This window comes from Cherax quadricarinatus, chromosome 65 (genome assembly GCF_038502225.1).
Source record: "Cherax quadricarinatus isolate ZL_2023a chromosome 65, ASM3850222v1, whole genome shotgun sequence".
In the NCBI taxonomy this organism is placed as follows: Eukaryota; Metazoa; Arthropoda; class Malacostraca; order Decapoda; family Parastacidae; genus Cherax; species Cherax quadricarinatus.
The window spans coordinates 661324-679523 of record NC_091356.1 but is presented as its reverse complement, the minus strand read 5'-3'; the positions used below and the strand labels follow the sequence as shown (position 1 = coordinate 679523).

The 18200-nt window shown below is 41.3% G+C and overlaps 1 protein-coding gene across 1 annotated transcript; it reads left to right on the top strand.

Annotated features, from left to right (window-relative positions):
* Positions 1 to 713: 713 nt before the first annotated feature.
* RpL31 (ribosomal protein L31) lies at positions 714 to 17592 on the top strand. The gene is made up of 3 exons (XM_053793845.2): positions 714 to 826; positions 7016 to 7236; positions 17414 to 17592. The coding sequence occupies exons 2-3, from the start codon at positions 7016 to 7018 to the stop codon at positions 17565 to 17567; spliced, it is 375 nt and encodes a 124-aa protein (XP_053649820.1). The 5' UTR covers positions 714 to 826; the 3' UTR covers positions 17568 to 17592.
* Positions 17593 to 18200: the final 608 nt, after the last annotated feature.

Genomic DNA, 18200 nt, shown 5'->3' with positions numbered 1-18200 from the left:
TGGGAAAGCTTAAAGCTTGAACCGTGGAATTAAGAGGTGCTGTGTGACTCATATGGGTTTAGTGCTTCTCTCTATGAATATGTATAATAATACTGTAAAATAGACCTTTGTGTAATTTCGTGTAACTACAGATGGTAAATCAATCTTGTAGAATCTACAAGACTGATGGACTGAACACATCGACTCCAGGCTGAGGGACTGATTACCTCAAACTCTACCCCCTCAAGGAAGGTTCCTTGATGTTGGTGAGGGGCTCTTGATTCAGGGAACTGGATCTGTGCTCCAGTTCCCCGAATTAAACCTGAATGCCTTCCACATCCCCCCTCCCAGGTGCTGTATAATCCTCCGGGTTTAGCGCTTCCCCTTGATTATAATAATAAAATCCTCTCCTTCAAATTCAAATTCAAATTCAAAGTTTATTCTCTATAAGGATTACAATGCTGAGTTTACAGAATTTGGTTATTGTGGTTTACATGTAGTAAAATAATAATTACAGAGTGTACCACTAGAACACCTAGCATGGCTAGGCATTTCGGGCAGACTTAAATTAAATCTTAAGTTTAAAATATTAAAAAATTATGAGGTAAGCTTTCTACTTTGTATTGGACTGATGAAGCCACTGTGTGGCGAAACGTTTCCTGAATAAAGATTCCCATATGTTGCATAAGTGTCTCAATCTTCAAGATAATTCTATGTAACTGTATTTGTGTGTACCTGAATAAACTTAGTTATTGTAGTGTGCAGAGTGATGTTCACTTGAGCCAGACTGAACCTGGGTCCGCCATGTTGCTTTATCTCTCTTGTTAGTCCACCTTCCTCACGCAAGGTAACTCCTCTCTTATTTTCACAGATTTAGGAGTTTATTGGCCTTGTTTCGAGTTTATTGTGGCGTGTTGGGTGGCGGAAGTGTTGGAGAGTGTGTTGAGGAGTTTTGTGTGTTAAAGTGAGGTAGTAATGGAGAGATATAAGGGTTAAAAGGAGGTCACGTTGTTGGGTTTTGTTGTGTCCACCAGACCGATGTGGTTATCATTGGTAGGAAAGTTTATTCCTCTAAAATTTTACAAAAATATGGATGATTACAATTGTCTTATATATAACAACAACATGTAAATTACCAGGATAAAAAAATCAGTGACATAAATCCTTGTAAATCTTAGGTTTACGAGCCTAATTATTAGGTACAGTAAACATCAGGTATTAAGTACAGCAAAAAAATACATTTTAATAATGAAATACAGCTAAGCAAAACAAATCTGTGAAAATTAATAATTTTTTTAATATCCTCCCACCGAGGTTGGTGACCTAAAGAAAAAAAAAACTTTTCCCATCACTCGAGCTAACACGACGGGCTGGAGTTTTGAGAGACTGACCGCGGGTTCTGTCCCGGCCGGGGTATGTTTTTTTTAGGTACCTGGATGTTAGTCGACTGGTGTGGGTTGCATCCTGGGGAACAAGATTGAGGACCACAATGGAAATAAGACAGTCCTTAATGATGCATTGCCTTTCTTGGGTTACCCTGGGTGGCTAACCCTCCGGGGTTAAAAATCCGAACAGAATTTCATTTTATTTCTTCCCTCCTCTCACTCCAGTCTAACATACACACACTCATTTGTTGGATGTCAATGCTTGCAAAACCACCACCACCTCCAGTATCAATCAACAAGTTATCCAATAGGCATGCTCATTGACCTTTTAACCCTTTCAGGGTCCAAGGCCAAAATCTGAAGTCACGCACCAGTGTCCAAGAAATTTTGAAAAAAAAAAAATTATTTTTTCTTACAGAATTAAAGAGCATATTTTTGTGAAGGTAATAAAACAAAAAAAATTAGAATCTGATCAGTACTTAACGAGATACAGTGCCAAGAAGTTTGTAGAAAATGATGTGGTGGCGGCAACATCGACGAATTCCACATACGCGTATTATATTATTTTGTTGTTTTAGTTGTTTTTTCTTTTCTTTTCCAATTTTTTTCTATTCCTACTAACATTTGGGGCCTGAGAGACCAATACTGTATATAATTTATATATATAAACTCACTGTATTGAACACAATAACCGCACTAAAGTTATTATCATATTATTGTTTACCACTGTTGTTTATTACAATATACATGCACAAATATTGTATAATACTAATGTTCTATCATATATTTACATATTTACAATCACTGGACATGGTTTTAGAACTGCTGGAGCTTGTGGAACTCCTTGAAACAAGGCACCATGCACAGAGGCACCTTACATTCCTCACACATAAACCGAGTGTCTTTGCGTCTTTGTTGCCGTCGTTTTGTTTGTGCACAGACAATGCATCTCTTCTGAGCAAATTTCTTTTGAGTTGAAGGAAGCTGTATTATGAAATGATCACCTTCTCTTCTCAAACGCTTGGGTATATTGTGATGAATTCGAGGACCATGTTGTATTGCAGGTGTTGTTACCTGGTACTTCATTATGAGTTGTCTGACAACAGACAAACAAAATTCACCATACGGTGGTCTGTTACCAGTCTTTATTTGGTACATATTATATGCATTCAGCATTGAAATGTCCATGAGATGGAAGAAAAGTTTCATGTACCACATGTAACTCTTACGAACACAGTCAACAAAACCAATCTGCATGTCACACTTGTCAACCAAGCGCATGTTTTGTGTATAATCAATCACTGTCACTGGTTTTCGAATACGTTCATTAGTCACTCGATCAACTTTGCCACTGTCTTGCATTTCATTACGGTGAATGGTTGTCAACAATGTGACATCTCGTTTGTCATGCCACCGTAATGCCATGATGTCATTGGCAGTAAACACCTGCACGTCATCACCACGAACACCTGCGTTGAGCCTGGGCATATGTTTACGATTAGAACGCACTGTGCCACACACATCTGTCTTGTTCACTCGCATGAAATCACTGAGTAATGGGCTTGTGTACCAGTTATCGGTATATAATGTATGGCCCTTACCAAGATAAGGTGCCATCATGTTTCTCACTACGTCACCTGATATACCCAATAACATCTTGGTATCTTTCAATGTTTTACTACCCGTGTATACAACAATATCCAACACCAGGCCACTGTCACAATCACAGAGTACAAACAATTTTATACCAAAGCGGTTCCTCTTGCTCGGTATATACTGCTTGAATGACAGTCTACCTTTGAACAAAATCAAAGACTCGTCAATTACAAGATTCTTGAATGGATAAAAGTATATCCTGAACTTTTGTTTGAGATACATGAAAACATTTCTAATCTTGTATAACCTGTCACTTCTGTCAGGCCTGGTTTTGTCAGAGAAGTGCAACATACGTAACAGTAAGATAAACCTGTTCACTGGTATTATTTCACTGAAGGATGGGGTACAAATTAGCCGATCTGTGGACCAGTATGCTTTTATATTATGCTTATAGACGTGAGGCATAAGCATTATTGTTGCAAAAAGCAAATACATTTCTGCAACAGTCGTCTCTTTCCACCTGTGTAGTCTTGACTGTGGTGATAAGATCGTATTTGCCATGGTGTACTGAAAATACTTATTACTTTCCCTGAAAATAGTTTCCATCAATGGCTGGTCAAAGAATAATTCAAAGAATTCCAGTTCATTGGCCGTGGTTCCAAGGGGACAGGTAGGTAGAATTCCACTTTGCGAGTCATCAAAGTGGTGAGGGCTGGGAACAAAATTGGGATTTTGCTGCCAATCCCAGATACGGTTTGCTGGTGGATACTGGACATCATAGGCTGGTTGTACGGGTGGTTGTGGCGGGCTGGTGGGTGACGCTCCGCTTTGTCCTTGAACTGACGAGTCAGCAGCGTGGGTTCCCGCGTGGCACAGCGAGTCACGCATGGCGGTGCCACTACCACCACCAGCCCCACTAACACCATCCACTGATGTCTGTGGCCCATCCATGCCAAGTGTAGCCACATCATCCTCACTATCACTACCTAAAACGGGTGTAGGGCCACGGGATGTACTCCGGGATGTACTACGGGATGTACTCCGTCCCCTGGGCACAGCATAGGGTACACTACCCGAGCGCATGCGGCGGCGAACATACCGACGCTTCACTGGTGAATATGTTTCCTCACTATCACTACTCGAACGATCGTCGAGCGCAATAAAATCACAATCCACGTCAGAATCATCGTCATTACTGAAGTCAGAGGCCAGGCCACGGGAAAATATTAGTTTTCTCTTACGTTTAGGAACACCCGACCGTGAGTCACGAGTGCCCACACCAGAGGTAGAAGGTCGAGGATCGTCGGGGTTTTCTGCACTATTATCGATATCCTGGTCATTATTTTCGGTCACTAACTTATCAAAGCCGTAGAATTCGTCTTCATTTCCACTTCCATCAGTGTCAGAACTATCAGACAGGAAGAGGAGAGTCCCAATTTTCCGGGGAGTGAGAGCTGACTTGCGACGAGACATGGTGAACAAGGGTGACTGAGCCGGCGTTCCCACAATGCTATGCAGGCGCCTAGATTTTTTGTTTACGGCGCACACCCACGGCACAGACCCGTTCTCTCATATGTAGGCCTATGAGCGCTTTCGCGCTAAATTTGACGGCGCTAGAATTTTGGCGTAGATCTACGGTTTGGACACTCACCGACCAGCCGTAGATCTACGGGACGGACCCTGAAAGGGTTAATATATTGTGACACATACCAGACTGTTACACTTGAGTCTTATTCATCTAGTGATGATTTATTACAAAACATGAATTCATTAATTCACATCCATTTTCACTAATAAGAACCTAAGAATAGAGGGTAGGTTATATTTACAGAAGTGCTTGCCAATAGTTTTACAAAATTTATATAAGAGATAATGCTGCTAATAGGAAAGTACTGTTACAGGTGCAACTAATGTGACATTTTATTGTGGCAACGTTTCGCTCTCAGGAGGTTGACAAAGCTCCTGGAGAGCGAAATGTTGCCATAATAAAATGTCAAATTAGTTGCACTTGTGTCCATTTACTTTACATAATGTCGGTAATTCTACCAACATTATTACAAAGTACTGTTACTGACTGGTGAGATTGCTTGTATTCTTGAACAGGATTGTATTTGTTGAAGCTGTCCAAGAAACCCACATAAACAAGTTATCCAGGCTACCTTTGTAATTAATGTACAGTGGACCCTCAACCAGCGATGGCATCGATTAACGATAAATCTGACTAGCGGTACATTTTAATGCAAAAATTTTGCCTCGACTAGCGCTTAAAAACCCGACCAGCGCTATTCATTCCGTACCATACGCATCCACTTTGGCCTGAGCGCGCCTCACTTGTCCCTTGGGTGCCAGTGTTTACAAGCCAGCCAGCCACCGCGGTCGCTTCCAAACATACAACTGGAACATTTCATATTATCACAGCCTTTGTAGTGATTGCACCTGCAAAATAAGTCACCATGGGCCCCAAGAAAGCTTCTAGTGCCAACCCTACAGCAAAAAGGGTGAGAATTACTATGGAGATGAAGAAAGAGATCATTGCTAAGTATGAAAGTGGAGTGCGTGTCTCTGAGCTGGTCAGGTTGTATAATAAACCCCAATCAACCATCGTTACTATTGTGGGCAAGAAAACGGCAATCAAGGAAGCTGTTCTTGCCAAAGGTGCAACCATGTTTTCGAAACTGAGATCGCAAGTGATAGAAGATGTTGAGAGACTGTTATTGGTGTGGATAAACGAGAAACAGATAGCAGGAGACAGCATCTCTCAAGCGATCATATGTGAAAAGGCTAGGAAGTTGCATGACGATTTAATTACAAAAATGCCAGCAACTAGTGATGTGAGTGAATTTAAGGCCAGCAAAGGTTGGTTTGAGAGATTTAAGAAGCGTAGTGGCATTCATAGTGTGATAAGGCATGGTGAGGCTGCCAGTTCGGACCACAAATCGGCTGAAAAATATGTGCAGGACTTCAAGGAGTACATAGACAGTGAAGGACTGAAACCTGAACAAGTGTTTAATTGTGACGAAACAGGCCTGTTTTGGAAGAAAATGCCAAGCAGGACGTACATTACTCAGGAGGAAAAGGCACTCCCAGGACAAGCCTATGCCAGTTGAGGAATCCATTGTGGCATTGGGGAAGTCCTTGGGGTTGGAGGTTAGTGGGGAGGATGTGGAAGAGTTGGTGGTGGAGGACAGTGAAGAACTAACCACTGATGAGCTGCTAGATCATCTTGAACAGCAAGAGGGCAGACCTGAGGAAACTGCTTTGGAGGGGGGGGGAGAGAAATTGAAGAAGTTGCCTACTTCTAAGATAAAGGAAATGTGTGCAAAGTGGCTTGAAGTGCAAACCTTTTTTGATGAAAATCACCCTGACACAGCTACTGCAAGCCGTGTTGGCAACCTGTACACTGACAATGTTGTGAACCACATTAGGAAAGTCATAAAGGAACGAGAGGTACAGGTATCTATGGACAGATATGTTGTGCGACAGAAATCCAGTGACTCTGAAGCTGGTCCTAGTGGCATTAAAAGAACAAGGGAAGTAACCCCAGAAAAAGACTTGCTGCCTCAAGTGCTAATGGAAGGGGATTCCCCTTCTAAACACTAAGAAGATCAATGCTCTCCCCTCCTCCCATCCCATCAATCACCAGATCTTCAATAAAGGTAAGTGTCATGTAACTGTGCATGTAATCTTCAGTTTGTGTGTATTAAAATTAATATTTCATGTGGTGAAATTTTTTTTTTTCAATACTTTTGGGTGTCTTGCACGGATTAATTTGATTTCCATTATTTCTTATGGTGAAAATTAACTTGACTAACGATAATTTTGACTAATGATGAGCTCTCAGGAACGGATTAATATCGCTGGTTGAGGGTCCACTGTACCTTGTATATTTGGGCACTTGTACATAATATATTCAAGTAGGGCACACCCTGTACTGTCGCTGGTACAGTTAGGGAAATTTTTTGCATACAGTATATATTGTGATATGTACACTCCAAGTACAAAATATATTTTCTCGAGTTAAAATAATTCCTATTGTTAGTTTTATCACATTTTAGATGCCCCGCGTTAAAGGTGAGAAGAGTCAGTCTGCCATTGACAAGGTGGTGACCCGAGAATACACCATCAACATGCATAAGAGACTGTATGGCATTTCTTTTAAGAGAAGAGCTCCCCGTGCCATTAAGGAAATTCGCAAGTTTGCCAAGAAACAAATGAACACCGAAGATGTGCGTATTGACACCAGATTAAACAAGCACATCTGGTGCCGTGGCATCAGGTAAGTTTTCTAAATGATTTTTCTGATTCCACTTTTTTATATTAGTATAGTATTGCTTTTTGTAAATTGATTAAAATTTTGCAACCTTACTTTATAGACAATGCTTGTTTAGGTGTCATTTCATCCATCACAAATACAGTACTGTACTATAATTTGATTTTGGATACTGTATCTGGCTGCTGTCAGCAGTGGCTGTACAATGTTTTGTCAGTCAATTTTAAATTTTGCTGAGACTTGTTACTTATGGCTTAGAATGAATTATGGATATGGTTTCTGCTGCAGCTTGTCAATGTAAAATTGTTTATTTCTGTATATTGTAATCAATTGTGGTTGTAAATTAGTCTGATAAGTTTTGGAGGAAGGGATAAAGAACATCTGAAATGCTAGGGGGCTTGAGCATTCAGCAGGCTTGTGTAAGCATGTTAAGTGGAGTGGGGGTAAATGGTTTTATGGCTTGACATGTTGGAGCATGAGCAAGGTAACATGAAAAAATTCAGCAGATAAAAAAATGGTTAGCTAGATTTGTCCTGGGTATAGGAGGTACAGTGCCCACTGAAGGAGAGGTGGAGATATTGTAGTTAGAAGGGTTGTTTGAATTATGTCTTCACACTTCTGATTAGACAACTATTGAAAAGTGATGGTGAATGTGCATCTTTTTTTGTGGTCACCCACAAAATGACTCATCATGTTAAAAACTGTTATGTTATAGGATGGTTAAAGGGTCATAATAGAGCTGTCTGTTTCACTGTTACTGGGCTCGTATACCTAAACAAATAATTTACAACTAAGTTTGCTGATATTTGTTTAAATAAAAAATTTTTTTATAGGTAGTAGGTTGGTAGACAGCAACCACCCAGGGAAGTACTACCGTCCTGCCAGATGACTGTGAAACAGAAACCTGTAACTGTTTTGCATGATGGTAGGATTGCTGGTGTCTTTTTCTGTCTCATAAACACGCTAGATAACAGGGATATCTTGCTACTCCAACTTACACTTTGGTCACACTTCACAGACATGCACATACATATATATATACATACATCTAGGTTTTTCTCCTTTTTCTACATAGCTCTTGTTCTTCTTTATTTCTTCTATTGTCCATGGGGAAGTGGAAAAGAATCTTTCCTCTGTAAGGCATGCGTGTCGTATGAGGCGACTAAAATGCCGGGAGCAATGGGCTAGTAACCCCTCCTGTAGACATTTACTAAAAAAGAGAAGAAGAAAATCTTTATAAAACTGGGATGCTTGAATGTGCGTGGATGTAGTGCATATGACAAGAAACAGATGATTGCTGATGTTATGAATGAAAAGAAGTTGGATGTCCTGGCCCTAAGCGAAACAAAGCTGAAGGGGGTAGGGGAGTTTCGGTGGGGGGAAATAAATGGGATTAAATCTGGAGTATCTGAGAGAGTTAGAGCAAAGGAAGGGGTAGCAGTAATGTTGAATGATCAGTTATGGAAGGAGAAAAGAGAATATGAATGTGTAAATGCAAGAATTATGTGGATTAAAGTAAAGGTTGGATGCGAGAAGTGGGTCATAATAAGCGTGTATCCACCTGGAGAAGAGAGGAATGCAGAGGAGAGAGAGAGATTTTGGGAGATGTTAAGTGAATGTATAGGAGCCTTTGAACCAAGTGAGAGAGTAATTGTGGTAGGGGACCTAAATGCTAAAGTAGGAGAAACTTTTAGAGAGGGTGTGGTAGGTAAGTTTGGGGTGCCAGGTGTAAATGATAATGGGAGCCCTTTGATTGAACTTTGTATAGAAAGGGGTTTAGTTATAGGTAATACATATTTTAAGAAAAAGAGGATAAATAAGTATACAAGATATGATGTAGGGCGAAATGACAGTAGTTTGTTGGATTATGTATTGGTAGATAAAAGACTGTTGAGTAGACTTCAGGATGTACATGTTTATAGAGGGGCCACAGATATATCAGATCACTTTCTAGTTGTAGCTACACTGAGAGTAAAAGGTAGATGGGATACAAGGAGAATAGAAGCATCAGGGAAGAGAGAGGTGAAGGTTTATAAACTAAAAGAGGAGGCAGTTAGGGAAAGATATAAACAGCTATTGGAGGATAGATGGGCTAATGAGAGCATAGGCAATGGGGTCGAAGAGGTATGGGGTAGGTTTAAAAATGTAGTGTTAGAGTGTTCAGCAGAAGTTTGTGGTTACAGGAAAGTGGGTGCGGGAGGGAAGAGGAGCAATTGGTGGAATGATGATGTAAAGAGAGTAGTAAGGGAGAAAAAGTTAGCATATGAGAAGTTTTTACAAAGTCGAAGTGATGCAAGGAGGGAAGAGTATATGGAGAAAAAGAGAGAGGTTAAGAGAGTGGTGAAGCAGTGTAAAAAGAGAGCAAATGAGAGAGTGGGTGAGATGTTATTAACAAATTTTGTTGAAAATAAGAAAAAGTTTTGGAGTGAGATTAACAAGTTAAGGAAGCCTAGAGAAAAAATGGATTTGTCAGTTAAAAATAGGAGAGGAGAGTTACTAAATGGAGAGTTAGAGGTATCGGGAACATGGAGGGAATATTTTGAGGAATTGTTAAATGTTGATGAAGATGGGGAAGCTGTGATTTCGTGTATAGGACAAGGAGGAATAACATCTTTTAGGAGTGAGGAAGAGCCAGTTGTGAGTGTGGGGGAAGTTCGTGAGGCAGTAGGTAAAATGAAAGGGGGTAAGGCAGCCGGGATTGATGGGATAAAGATAGAAATGTTAAAAGCAGGTGGGGATATAGTTTTGGAGTGGTTGGTGCAATTATTTAATAAATGTATGGAAGAGGGTAAGGTATCTAGGGATTGGCAGAGAGCATGCATAGTTCCTTTGTATAAAGGCTAAGGGGACAAAAGAGAGTGCGAAAATTATAGGGGGATAAGTCTGTTGAGTATACCTGGTAAAGTGTATGGTAGAGTTATTATTGAAAGAATTAAAAGTAAGACGGAGAATAGGATAGCAGATGAACAAGGAGGCTTTAGGAAAGGTAGGGGGTGTGTGGACCAGGTGTTTACAGTGAAACATATAAGTGAACAATATTTAGATAAGGCTAAAGAGGTCTTTATGGCATTTATGGATTTGGAAAAGGCGTATGACAGGGTGGATAGGGGGGCAATGTGGCAGATGTTGCAGGTGTATGGTGTAGGAGGTAGGTTACTGAAAGCAGTGAAGAGTTTTTACGAGGATAGCGAGGCTCAAGTTAGAGTACATAGGAAAGAGGGAAATTATTTCCCAGTAAAAGTAGGCCTTAGACAAGGATGTGTGATGTCACCGTGGTTGTTTAATATATTTATAGATGGGGTTGTAAGAGAAGTAAATGCGAGGGTCTTGACAAGAGGCGTGGAGTTAAAAGATAAAGAATCGCACATAAAGTGGGAGTTGTCACAGTTGCTCTTTGCTGATGACACTGTGCTCTTGGGAGATTCTGAAGAGAAGTTGCAGAGATTGGTGGATGAATTTGGTAGGGTGTGCAAAAGAAGAAAATTAAAAGTGAATACAGGAAAGAGTAAGGTTGTGAGGATAACAAAAATATTAGGTAATGAAAGATTGGATATCAGATTGGAGGGAGAGAGTATGGAGGAGGTGAATGTTTTCAGATATTTGGGAGTGGACGTGTCAGCGGATGGGTCTATGAAGGATGAGGTGAATCATAGAATTGATGATGGGAAAAGGGTGAGTGGTGCACTTAGGAGTCTGTGGAGACAAAGAACTTTGTCCTTGGAGGCAAAGAGGGGAATGTATGAGAGTATAGTTTTACCAACACTCTTATATGGGTGTGAAGCATGGGTGATGAATGTTGCAGCGAGGAGAAGGCTGGAGGCATTGGAGATGTCATGTCTGAGGGCAATGTGTGGTGTGAATATAATGCAGAGAATTCGTAGTTTGGAAGTTAGGAGGAGGTGCGGGATTACCAAAACTGTTGTCCAGAGGGCTGAGGAAGGGTTGTTGAGGTGGTTCGGACATGTAGAGAGAATGGAGCGAAACAGAATGACTTCAAGAGTGTATCAGTCTTTAGTGGAAGGAAGGCGGGGTAGGGGTCGGCCTAGGAAAGGTTGGAGGGAGGGGGTAAAGGAGGTTTTGTGTGCGAGGGGCTTGGACTTCCAGCAGGCGTGTGTGAGCGTGTTTGATAGGAGTGAATGGAGACAAATGGTTTTTAATACTTGATGTGCTGTTGGAGTGTGAGCAAAGTAACATTTATGAAGGGGTTCAGGGAAACCGGCAGGCCGGACTTGAGTCCTGGAGATGGGAAGTGCAGTGCCTGCACTCTGAAGGAAGGGTGTTAATGTTGCAGTTTAAAAACTGTAGTGTAAAGCACCCTTCTGGCAAGACAGTGATGGAGTGAATGATGGTGAAAGTTTTTCTTTTTCGGGCCACCCTGCCTTGGTGGGAATCGGCCAGTGTGATAATAAAAATAAAATAATAATTTTTTTTAAGTTTTCATGTAGTTACTGAATTCTCTGCATAGCCAAGTTCTGTATATGTGAATTGGCTGTTGTGGCAGCATAAGCTTGGCTCCCTGGTTCGTGACTTCGTACTGAATTATGGTGCTGTGCACAAGCTAATTTTCCAGATATTGTGGTGTTATTCACTTGCTTGACTCATGACTCAAAATATGCTGTAACAATATTACACATTTTGTTGGACTATTTATATTATTGGGGTACAATGTCCTAATGTACATACTGCAATTGTGAAGCTTCTGTATAATAATTTAAGCAATGACTGGGTCTTCCACTTACCATTGAGTGGTCTGGAGTTTACCTGGTGAGAGTTCCGGGGGTCGTCGCCCCCGCGGCCCGGTCTGTGACCAGGCCTCTTGATGGATCAGAGCCTGATCAACCAGGATGTTACTGCTGGCTGCACGCAATCCAACGTACGAGCCACAGCCCGGCTGGTCAGGTACCGACTTTAGGTGCTTGTCCAGTGCCAGCTTGAAGACTGCCAGGGGTCTATTAGTAATCCCTCTTATGTATGCTGGGAGGCAGTTGAACAGTCTCGGACCCCTGACACTTATTGTATTGTCTCTTAACGTGCTAGTGACACCCCTGCTTTTCATTGGGGGGGATGTTGCATTGTTTGCCAAGTTTTTTGCTTTCGTTGTGAGTGATTTTCGTGTGCAAGTTCGGTACTAGTCCCTCTAGGATTTTCCAGGTGTATATAATCATGTATCTCTCCCGCCTGCATTCCAGGGAATACAGGTTCAGGAACTTTAAGCGCTCCCAGTAATTGAGGTGTTTTATCTCCGTTATGTGCGCTGTGAAGGTTCTCTGTACATTTTCTAGGTCAGCAATTTCACCTGCCTTGAAAGGTGCTGTTAGTGTCCAGCAATATTCCAGCCTAGATAGAACAAGTGACCTGAAGAGTGTCATCATGGGCTTGGCATCCCTAGTTTTGAAGGTTCTCATTGTCCATCCTGTCATTTTTCTAGCAGCTGCAATTGATATAATGTTATGGTCCCTGAAGGTGAGATCCTCCGACATGATCACTCCCACGTCTTTGACGTTTGTTTTTCGCTCTATTTTGTGGCCGGAATTTGTTTTGTACTCTGATGAAGTTTTGATTTCCTCGTGTCTACCATATCGGAGTAATTGAAATTTCTCATCGTTGAACTTCATATTGTTTTCTGCAGCCCATTGAAAGATTTGGTTGATGTCCACCTGGAGCTTTGCAGTGTCTGCAATGGAAGACACTGTCATGCAGATTCGGGTGTCATCTGCAAAGGAAGACACGGTGCTGTGGCTGACATCCTTGTCTATGTCAGATATGAGGATGAGAAACAAGATGGGAGCGAGTACTGTGCATGTGGAACAGAGCATTTCACCGTAGCTGCCTTGGACTTTACTCGGTTGACTACTACTATTTGTGTTCTGTTTGTGAGGAAATTATAGATCCATCTACCAGCTTTTCCTGTTATTCCTTTAGCACGCATTTTGTGCGCTATTACGCCATGGTCACACTTGTCGAAGGCTTTTGCAAAGTCTGTATATATTACATCTGCATTTTTTTGTCCTCTAGTGCATCTAGGACCTTGTCGTAGTGATCCAATAGTTGAGACAGACAGGAGCGACCTGCTCTAAACCCATGTTGCCCTAGGTTGTGTAATTGATGGGTTTCTAGATGGGTGGCAATCTTGCTTCTTAGGACCGTTTCTAAGATTTTTATGATATGGGATGTTAGTGCTATCGGTCTGTAGTTCTTTGCTATTGCTTTACTGCCCCCTTTGTGGAGTGGGGCTATGTCTGTTGTTTTTAGTAGCTGTGAGATGACCCCCGTGTCCATGCTCCCTCTCCATAGGATGGTAAAAGCTCATGATAGGGGCTTCTTGCAGTTCTTGATGAACATGGAGTTCCATGAGTCTGACCCTGGGGCAGAGTGCATGGGCATGTCATTTATCGCCTGTTTGAAGTCATTTGGCGTCAGGATAACATTGGATAGGCTTGTGTTAACCAAATTCTGTGGCTCTCATAAAAAATTAATTTTGATCTTTGACTCTCAGTCTGGTTAGCGGCTTGCTAAAAACTGAGTCATATTGGGACTTGAGTAGCTCACTTATTTCCTTGCTGTCATCTGTGTAGGACCCATCTTGTTTAAGTAGGGGCCCAATACTGGATGTTGTTCTCGACTTTGATTTGACATACGAAAAGAAATACTTTGGATTTCTTTCGATTTCATTTATGGCTTTTAGTTCTTCCCGCGATTCCTGAATCCTATAAGATTCCTTTAGCTTAAGTTCGATGTTTGCTATTTCTCGACCAGTGACTCCCTACGCATTTCAGATATACTGGCTTCTTTTAGCCGCTCTGTTATTTTTCGTCGCCTGTAAAGGGAGCGCCTGTCTCTTTCTGTTTTACATCTACTCCTCCTTTTTCTTAAAGGAATACGCCTTGAGCATACATCGAGTGCCACCGAGTTAATCTGTTCTAGGCATAAGTTGGGGTCTGTGTTGCTTAGTCTATCTTCCCAGCTTATATCGGTTAGGACTTGGTATACTTGGTCCCACTTTATGCTCTTAGTATTGAAGTTGAATTTGGTGAAGGCTCCCTCATGACTAATCTCATTATGTCAGTCTGGAGCTCCGCGCATACATGTCTGAACCTCGATTATGTTGTGATCTGAGTATATTGTTTTTGATATTGTGACATTTCTTATCAGATCATCATTGTTAGTGAAGATGAGGTCTAGTGTATTCTCCAGTCTAGTAGGCTCTGTTATTTGCTGGTTTAAGTTGAATTTTGTGCAGAGATTTAAAAGCGTGTGTGTGTGTGTGTGTGTGTGTGTGTGTGTGTGTGTGTGTGTGTGAATTCTCGTAAGAGCTGCCTCCTGGAGTTATCACTGCAACAACATTATTTGCTATATTCCTCCATTTTAGGTACCTTAAGTTGAAATCCCCAAGGAGCAAGATGTTGGGGGCAGGAGCTGGCAGATTTTCCAGACAGTGGTCAATTTTTAACAGCTGTTCCTGGAATTGCTGGGACATTGCATCCGGAGGCTTGTAGACTACCACAATGACTAGGTGTTGGTTCTCGATATTTACTGCTAAAACTTCCACTACATCATTTGAGGCATTAAGCAGTTCTGTGCAAACAAGTGACTCTGCGATATACAGGCTACCCCCCCTCCCCTTTGCCTGTTCACTCTGTCGCATCTGTATAGGTTGTAACCTGGGATCCATATTTCGTTGTCCAAGTGATCCTTCATGTGGGTCTCTGTGAAAGCCGCGAACATTGCATTTGCCTCTGCAAGCAGTCCACGGATGAAAGATATTTTGTTGTTCGTTGCTGGTTTTAGGTCCTGGATGTTTGCAAAAAAGAATGTCATCGGACTGGTGGTACTGGGGGGGGGGGGACTTTTTTTCTGGCATTAGTATCTATCTGTTGGTTTGGAGTGGAAGCCATTGACTGTGGTTCCACTCCAGGAATGACTGGATTTGGTGTACGATTTCTGCCATTTCCTGCCAGTTTCTTTTTTTCTTCCTGGCACTAAAAAACCTGTCCCTCTTGAGTGGTTGTCATATGGGCACGGCATTTTCTAGGGTGGTCAAAGTTGCACGTCCCATCTGTTTTTCCAGATTTCCCATGCTTGCAGATACCAAGTGCATAGTATGTACACAGGCTTGGTTTCCGTTTGCCTTGCGTTTCTGTGACTGTATTCCCTGTTGGTGCATGTTTACCTGTGTGTTTCCTATCCTCAGTAGCACTAACAATGGGGCTCTCACCAGTTGTTTTTGGTAATGTATGCTCACTAATGCTAGTGGAGTCCCCTTGTTTGCTATCTCCTGTGGTATTACTAGTTTGTAATATTGGTTTTATCTTGTCTTTGACTACACTTGTTTCCTCGCTACAGCTCCTGTCTCCCTCGGGGTCATTTATATGCATCCCCTCCTGCGTACATTTACTGACTACCTGGACAGTACCTCCATCCTCACCATTACTGTCACCTAGGACAGCACCTCCATCCTCACCATTAATTGTCTCCCAGGACAGCACCTCCATCCTCACCGTTACTGTCTCTCAGGACAGCACCTCCAGCTTCACCATTACTGTCTCCCAGGACAGCATTATCAGCCACACATTTACTGACTACCGGGGCAGCACCTCCAGCCTTACAGTTTCTGACTACATGGCCAGCATCAAGGGCGATACCATCCAGCCCAGACTTTTTATTCTCCCATCTGTTATAGAATGCTTCTAGGTTTTCTATGAAGGCTGCTTTGATGTTATCCTCTTTTAATACCAATGTGATTTTAGTCCACAGATTGATCTCATTTGGGCATACCCAAAAACACTTCCCTGATTTAATACTGCTTGTAGATAGATCTTGGATATCTGCACAAGGGGCATGACACCAATTTTCACAAAAATGGCAATTTATCCATGCGGAAGCCCGTTTGTTTGATTGACTGCAGACTACACAGAGCTTCATAATGATTTGAATGGTTGATTTACTGTAATTCTACTAGTAACCTCTTGAATACTCTATTAATAACCTCCTTAAAGTGCAGCTCTGTCTATTTGTATTTCTATTTCTAACTGTACTTGTATATTAGGACAGCTTACCTGGGTACGTTCATTTTATATTTATTGTTTGTGTTTGATAAGGGTGCCTAAAACCCCATCTGTTTACAGTCTGCTTTATTGTCCAACGAATCCGTTTGAAACCGGTCAAGTGTTCGGAACCAGTCGGATCTGATCAGTGGATCACTTATTTAAAACATACTGGTCGTTGATTTGGCTATCACATGAAAGAACTACTGGAAATTATTTAACTGAGTAATATGTGATTTGATTGATACAAAAGTATAACTTGCGTGTTGAAGACCCGGTGATTGCTGGCAGCTCCTACAATGGCGAACAGTCGAGGTCTCAACCCTTGTTTATAGATCACTGTATCTAGCTTTTCTAGGTTTTTTCCGTCTCCACCACAACAAATGCTATATTATCACTATAGTTGACTGGTGGAATTGTTGGAGGAAAGACACTTTTTTTTTTTTTTGTGCAGTAATGTTTGCTTCTCGTTGTGTATATTGCGACCGCTGGTAACTACAGGTTATATGAATTTCACTGTATACGTCTGGTATTTCAAGAAAGAGAAAAAATTAATGAAAGTCGCTCCACTCCACTAAGTACCATTATATTACTGGTTAGTTGCTACTATAACACTGTATTCTCCTATTCACTGGTATCACTAGATTATATGCGAGGTAGCCAGGAAGATTATTTAACAGCTGACCTGTGTGGTAAGTTTCTGGTGACTTCTGGCACCTGCCTCTTTAGGCTTATCACTTCAGTTTGAATTAACGTGTTTTACATGACACTAGCATTTATTATCCATGTACTAGGGTGCCACTGTAGTATACACTATAACACTATGTATACACACTATTATCAGGGAGACTTTCTTTCCCCTGACTAAGAAAAGTTCTATTATTATTATTTTGCACACGGCACACTAGGCCTATGATTCCCCTCTGGCAGTAACCTCTGCTAGGTATTGCACACTAATACTCCTTTTTTTTGACTATATATATACTGTGCCAGTGAGATCACTATTAATACCCAATAGTCTTCACACAGAAAATAAAAGCTTTAAAAGTACAAATGAGGTAAAGCTAACTCAGGAAGCTTCAGCAAGATAAAAAAGAAATTCTTTTTGAAACTTGTATTTACGATGAAACTTCTTTCAGGAATGTTCCTTTCCGGATTCGTGTTCGTCTCTCACGTCGTCGTAATGAAGATGAAGATTCAACACATCCCTTCTACACTCTAGTTACATTTGTGCCTGTTGCTTCATTCAAAGGACTTGGAACTGAAAATGTTGATGAAGGTTCTGATGATTAAATAAATCAATAAAAATATAAGGAAGTGCCTTCTCTCTCTACCCTTCTATAAAGAGACTTCACTGCATAGTCATTGCAGGTAACTGGTATTCCCTTGAGGCATACCTTTTGAGTTTAGTTAACCACATTTGCTGAGTTCCAAGACCAGACGACCAATATTCTTGAGATTTAACGCCCCTTGCCCCCCCCCCCCCCTCCCTCCTGTCTCCAAATCTTTCTAATACAGTGGTCCCTCGTTTTTCATAGTTAATCCGTTCCTGGAAGTGTGACTATTATTGAAATTGACAATTTTCGAATCCATTTTCCCAATAAGAAGTAATGTAAATCCAATTAATTCATTCCAGACACCCAGAAGTATCAACAACAATTTTTTTTTTTTTACCTTAAAGATACATTTACATGCACAAAAGAATGAACATTCAACATGACAGTTACCTTTATTGAAGGCTGTTGTTGATGAATGGAAGACAGGGAGGAGGAGAGTGAGAAGAGATGTTATTGTTTGGAAGGGAAATCCCCCTCCATAAGGACTCTAGGTCACTTTCCTAGCTTAAATATAGATTTACATGCAGAAAAGAATACCAAATAAATGTACAGCACTAATAAAATGTAAATGAACGTTGGTAATAGGGGT